The sequence below is a fragment of the Lactuca saligna genome, chromosome 4, assembly GCF_052625555.1.
Source record: "Lactuca saligna cultivar CGN05327 chromosome 4, ASM5262555v1, whole genome shotgun sequence".
NCBI lineage: Eukaryota > Viridiplantae > Streptophyta > Magnoliopsida > Asterales > Asteraceae > Lactuca > Lactuca saligna.
This window is the reverse complement of record NC_136420.1, coordinates 332,394,723-332,401,612: the sequence shown is the minus strand read 5'-3', so window position 1 is coordinate 332,401,612 and position 6,890 is coordinate 332,394,723. Positions and strand designations below refer to the sequence as shown.

The 6,890-nt window shown below is 34.8% G+C and overlaps 1 protein-coding gene across 1 annotated transcript; it reads left to right on the top strand.

Annotated features, from left to right (window-relative positions):
• The first annotated feature begins 3,139 nt into the window (after positions 1-3,139).
• Positions 3,140-6,470, top strand: LOC145044131 (uncharacterized). Its single transcript, XM_078992960.1, has 14 exons — positions 3,140-3,407; positions 3,484-3,581; positions 3,753-3,853; positions 3,955-4,033; positions 4,133-4,193; positions 4,283-4,329; positions 4,418-4,510; positions 4,630-4,720; positions 5,090-5,138; positions 5,226-5,342; positions 5,407-5,554; positions 5,627-5,719; positions 6,048-6,116; positions 6,192-6,470. The coding sequence occupies exons 1-14, from the start codon at positions 3,350-3,352 to the stop codon at positions 6,333-6,335; spliced, it is 1,248 nt and encodes a 415-aa protein (XP_078849086.1). The 5' UTR covers positions 3,140-3,349; the 3' UTR covers positions 6,336-6,470.
• Positions 6,471-6,890: the final 420 nt, after the last annotated feature.

Sequence of the window (6,890 nt, the reverse complement as noted above, 5' to 3'; positions counted from 1 at the left end):
CCTCCAAACCGGACCCCCCGTACCGCAAGTGGTTAAAAATACATTATAACAACACTTATATAACTTATAATAATAGTCTAAATACTTATTATAAGTTCCTAATAACTTTACTATATTGAAACATAAGTTATACTAAAGATAGGTTAGGCGTAGCTCACTTACAACAGATTTTTTTCTCAAAACCAGGCTTCGCTGGAGCAGCTTTTCTGAGCCGAAAGGCTCTTTTCTTGGGGCTTTCGGGAGCCTCGGGGCTTCCTTCGGGTGCTAGGGGTTTACCTAGACTTTAGGGGGGGGTGGCTTTTTAGAGAGAGAAAGTGAATTTGGGAAGGTGTGAAGAACGAGTGAACCCGACACCTCTATTTATAGGCTGGAAATCCCAAAAACTCGTCAAGTTGGCCTCCAACTCGTCGAGTTCCAGGCCAGGTGTCAGCATTCTGGTGGCAAAATGTGTGCAGCCTACATTGTGCCACGTCACCCCTTTTGCAGCAGCACCATGCTGACTTCTAAACCCCGTAACTTTCGCATACGGGCTTTGTTTTCAACGTTCTTTTTTTTTCTACGCGTAGGTAAAAACAAGATCTACAAATTTCATTTAGACTCCGTTAGCTAATTCTCGACCAATCTTAAATTTAATAGTAGGAGGAGATTAGATTGCTAAATGACCGCGGAGAATTCGTAACTCCTTCATACGGACTCCGTTTTCGTCTGTATTTTTACCGTTGAGTTCCTATTAATGAGATCTTCAACTCTTATTTAGGTCGTGTAAGCCAAAAACCGCTCGAACTAAAATTTGAGTTTCGGGTTGTACACTGCTAAGCCGAAACTTTGAAAATCATAACTTCCTTATACGAAGTCAGATTTGGGCGTTCTTTTTGAGGATTTTCTCGGTTTAACATACTCTACGAGTTTGGTTTATATTAATAAGCCTAAAAAGTCTTCTATCATAAATTCACTATTTACGCTTCCCGGTGTCGTGCCGGTTTTGTCGCGAAACTTCGACGGCAACAACTTCTTCGTTATAACTCGGATTTCGGCGTTCTTTATATGTACGGAAACCTTGAGACTTATTCTAAAACTTGGTTAAGATTATTTATTCTAAATTATCTTTTTCCAAAAAGTCGTTTTTGACACTTATTGCTTCTATATTGATTAGCCCGAATCTACGAGCGTTACAACTTGTCTCCAAGTTCTTCTGCCAATTTCTTCTTTAAATCATAATAACAAGCTATCAGGAGTCCAAAATGAGTCTGAAGATCAGAAATCTGCTTTGATTTCAGAGCTTTATCCTCTTCAAGATCTACAACTTGAATTTTAAGTTGAGCCTTCTCCGCTTCAAGATCAGCCACACGGATATCAAGTTCAATATTCTTCTGATTAAGCACGCCGATTTCCTTTTGAAGTCCAAGAATAGTGGGATCATCTTCTCCGGAGTCGCCTTCCTTAACAAAAATTCCTTTAACTTGGGAGGAAGGCACTGAGTTTTGTTCATGGGCCAAATGCAAAACAAGTCTCTCAGAAGCGACTTCATGATGAGGCATAGAATAAGATGATTTCTGGGGGATATGAGGAGCCACCAACATCAAAAGTGGTGCTTGGTCCTTCATGGTGTGGTGAAAATGAGTCAGTAGCAATAGTAGTTGTTGGAGGAGGAAGGTCTTGAGATGAATCTGGAACAAAAATTCCCTACCTTGGATCGCGTCTTCTTCTCTTTAAAGGAGGCTGGGAGGTCTGAGTTGTTAAAGGTTCAATCACAATTGGCTCTGTGGTAGGAGTAACATCATCAAGAGGAGGAATTCTTGAAGATATCTTCATTGGATTTGAAGTTTCAGCCAGAATGTTGGTGGTAGGAGGCGTTGTTTCGAGAGCATCTTTTGTTTCCCGTATCTCCATTGCTGGATGAGCAACATCATAGAATTAACAATTTTGATTTGCTTAAAGATTAGTATGTCATAATGTTTATTAGATGCCACATAATCAAGACTTACACTAGATCTTTTTCTTTTATTTTTAAATACATGTGTATATTAAATATAACAAACACTAACAATATATAAAAAAAAAAAAAAGAGCCATTAAATTACTAGCTAACACACTCCTCCCGTCGAGGAGAAGTTGTTGTTTTGAATCTTTAGAAGTATTTGGTTTCTCAACAAATATATCATTAGAAATAGCCAATTGTTTTCTTAGATGAGTTATGAATTAATTAACAATTTTGATTGGATCAAAGATTAACATGTCATATTGTTTATTAGATGGCACAAACTCATGACTTATACTAGGTCCTTTCCATCATTTTAAAATATATGTGTACATTAAATATAACAAACACTGATAATATAATAAATAGAGTTATTAACTTAATAGGTAACACGTCTCACCCCTCAAGGAGAAGACACCGTTTTGACTCCTACCTTCGTATTTTTTTTTCATTTTAAGTTATTACGTTTTAAAATACATATTCGTGACTGGCCAATGACTAAAATGAAATTTTTTCCAAAAGATAATGGCAAATGTGGAACAAAAAAATATTAGGGCTAAATGAATACTCACACATAAATGTTGGGGCTAAATGCAAACTCATACGTAAATATTATAGCTAAATACAAACTATGAAAAATAAAAAACCGACATGTTATCATATGACCTGTTATTATCGGTTAAAGACCTAAAAATAAAAAGTTTTCTAAAATATAATGATCGGTGAGGAACAAAAATTAAAACTGAGGCTAAACAAAATTGTAAATATAATTGTTTTTGTCAAGGTTCTAAAAAGCTCGACATGACTTTCAAGGCTTGTACATACCGTCAAGCTTTACCAAAACGACGCCTTAATTGATATATATGTATTAAAATTTATAATAGTTGAAAGTACATATAAAAATATAAATTATATACAAAATTACCGTATTAAGTCACGCTTTACAGACGATATGACTCGTCAATGTTTGAAAACTTAAAGGTTAACATTATTTTCGAATCATGTCTTATTTTATTTACAACATTGCTTTTTGTGGTTATATTGTTGCTAACTCGAATTTCATCTATGTGTGTGGATCCATATTTTGATCCGATTCACTATGGGCTACACCGCTACCCCTTAAAAGTTCAAAGCCCAATTATCGGGGAAAGAGAGACGCAGAGTAATGACTAAGAAAAGTGGAGGGAATGATTCCACTCGGCACCGTTTATTCCCCGGGGATCTCGATTTCCATGTACAATTGACTAGTTGCCCTACCTTCTCCGACGAGTTACTTGACTACAACTGCACTCAGTATCTCCGACAGTTGGATTTTCCAGTATCATATAACGGTATCGACATCGTAATAAGGTTTTGTGTAAAAGTAAAACCATGAATAACTCGGAGCAGAAGGTGGTGGCTGTGATCATGGTCGGTGGTCCTACGAAAGGTCCGATTGAAATTCCTTTGTTTTCTATCGTCGAATTTGCGTTCAAGTTTTTGAATTTTCGTTTTGGAATTCGCAGGTACTCGATTTCGGCCGCTTTCGTTTAATACTCCGAAACCTCTTTTCCCTCTAGCCGGTCAGCCGATGGTTCATCACCCTATTTCTGCTTGTAAATCGGTATTCTCATTTCCTTCCATCAACATTTTTTTTTATGTTTTTCTTACGTTCAGCGTCATGCTATATTAAATTGAAATTGAAGGAAGATGTAGTCAAATTTATTGAATTTTTAATTTTCGTGTATTTGTAAACCCTAATTCGAGTTGACGATGCTGATGCTATACAATGTAGATCCCTAATTTGGCACAAATATTCCTCATTGGATTTCACGAGGAAAGGGAATTTGCATTATATGTGTCATCAATCTCCAGTGAACTTAAAATTCCAGTCAGGTAATTCACTGATTGTATGGAATATTGACGTTTCTTTGTTTCTTTTTCCTTTCAAGATATTTCAATCCATATGTTGAGCTTCAAACTACATCATTTTTCAGATACTTAAAAGAAGACAAACCTCATGGTTCAGCTGGTGGTCTTCATTACTTTAAAGATCTCATTATGGAGGATAACCCAGTACATGATTTGCCCTAATCCTCCACATTTCTAAACTTATTGTGGTCTTTTTTGTTTCTTTTGTTCATCTTTCTGACACTTGTATTCTATGTGTTACAGTCACATATCTTTTTGTTAAACTGTGATGTCTGCTGCAGCTTTCCTCTACCAGAAATGCTTGGTTAGCTATGAATCTATCATATATGATATGACTTCTTTAAATAATTTAATTTGCGTCATTAAATGATGTAATTGTGTGATCTATTGTAGATGCCCATAGGAGATATGGTGGGATGGGGACATTGTTAGTTATAAAGGTTGAGTTTTTTATGCAGTGAATCTTTCTATTTTGAGTCTTGATAAAAGCTCCAACTTTAAGATTGATTTTGCTGTTGCAATATGCAGGTTTCTGCCGAGTCTGCTAGCGAGTTTGGTGAGTTAGTTGCTGACTCAGTTACAAAAGAACTTTTGCATTACACAGAGAAACCCGAAACTTTTGTAAGAAAACTCTTAGTAAAAATCAATTACTGTTGTAAAGTTTGGTTTCTTATAAAGTTACTCAATTGCTTTTATGTCTTTGTGGCATTTCTTTATAGTTCTTTTTTTGTGGATTGCAGGTGAGTGATTTAATAAACTGTGGTGTTTATGTTTTCACCCCAGAAATATTTAATGTTATTCATGACATACGTACACAACATGAAGACAGAGGTTAGTTTGTCAACACACTATCTTTTTAGAAAAAAGTTCAAGTAATATATTTTAGCTCAAAGTAAAGTTTCAAGATTATATAAAACTCAAGAACATTAATACTATCACTGTGACTTTATTTAGAACTACATCACATTTAATTTGGAAAATTTACCCATTTTTTAATAATGCCATCCAAATGCAAAGCAATTTTTCACTGCTATAGTTGGGTGAAATTTTAAAATATAACATCCTAATAAGAAAGAAAATTTGAAAGGAAAATGCTTTAGATGGCATATCTGTCATAATATAATAAAATAATAAGATTTTTTTAAACAAAAAAGTAAAAGTATGTTGCTATTTCTGAATTTTTTTTTTTTCTCATTGCAGCAAGTCTCCACACTCTATCCAGCTATGATGCCCTTCGGTTGGCAACAAAGTAAGATCTTTTATTTATTTAATTTTAAAAAGGATATTGTATTATATACAGTTTCAAATTCAATATAAATTTAATTTCTTTTAACAGGACACCTACTAAGGATTTTGTTAGATTGGATCAAGATATATTGTCACCACTTGCTGGAAAGAAGCAATTATACACTTACGAAACAATGGATTTCTGGGAACAGATTAAAACACCAGCGTATGTATTTATATTTTTTTAATAAAATTTATATTTTTCTTATCTGACAATTTTAATTATTTAGGATGTCTTTAAAATGCTCGGCTTTATATCTTGCCCAATTCCGATTCAATTCTCCTGGTCTTTTGGCTTGTGGGGATGGAATCAAGAATCCAACGGTTGTTGGTGATGTTTATATCCATCCATCAGCAAAAGTACATCCAACTGCAAAGGTCAATTTTTTTCACATATTATTTACATTTTTTTATTGTAGTCCATTTTTGTTTATTTTTTTTATTGAATAGATTGGTCCGAATGTTTCGATTTCTGCAAATGTTCGAGTTGCTGCTGGTGTAAGGCTCATTAGTTGCATCATTTTAGACGATGCTGAAATACAGGTACAAAGATGATCCCTTTGACTTAGACATAGACAAGACAGAACATGACATGACAGACTGTACTACATTTGGTATGCATTGGACTTGAATTGATACTACTGATGTCGATGGGACAAAAATTACATCCTTTTGTCCCACCTAAAAAGGTGGGAACAAGATGGGACAAAGACTCACTCTCATTGTCTCGCATTTGTAAAAGACATAAATGCCCTCCTCATCTGCATCATCAAAATTAGCCCTAAAAGCTTGTCGAAAAAGTTACAACCTATTCTATCATGTTAGAAAATGTTAACAACTTAGTAAATTGTTTTGCTTTTTGTGTGGAAAGGAAAATGCATTTGTAATGTATGCGATTGTCGGTTGGAAGTCATCGTTAGGAAAATGGGCGCGTGTCCAGGCAAGTTGATTTGTTAATTTAGTTTTTGTATTGCAACTTTTATATTGATTAATAAAGTTGTTGGTATTGTTAAAGGGTGAAGGAGATTACAAAAGGAAATTGGGAATCACGATCCTAGGAGAAGCAGTGACGGTTGAGGATGAGGTTGTTGTGGTTAATAGCATCGTACTTCCAAATAAAGTTCTTAATATAAGTGTGCAGGAGGAAATCATTCTGTAGAGAGGGGTTCACATGGGAGGTGGATTAAAATTGAAGTAGATTTCTTCCATAAGCTTGTTGTAATGTTTTATATGATTTATCATTGCTTTTCTGTAAGATTTTTTGATTACAAGGTTATAAATACAATAGTAGATATAGGGTGGCCAAATAGGGTGGGGTGAGAGTGAGACAAGTAAAGGCTTTAAGGCTACACCGATTGATTATGCAAAGACAGAGGACAGAGAGAATAGAATGATTGATTGAGAGAGAGAATTTGTTAGTGATAAATTTGATGAGATGATATGATGTTTGAACCCAGTCGATATCTATATCTATATACATTGTTGTATTTAAAGCTAAAGTATCAAGATTTTCAAAGAAGCTCGTTTAATGATGTCTCACTTGGTTGGTTCAAGGGACACATATTTGAGGTTTTGTATGAACATGTTTAGCAACGACTCTAATATTAAATTAAATGGCCTAGGAGTACAAGTGTCACTAAACTACAATGACGCCCACCAAACTCTTGATGACGCCCATTAGCCTAATTGGCAAAAATGAAAGATGTAATTTTTA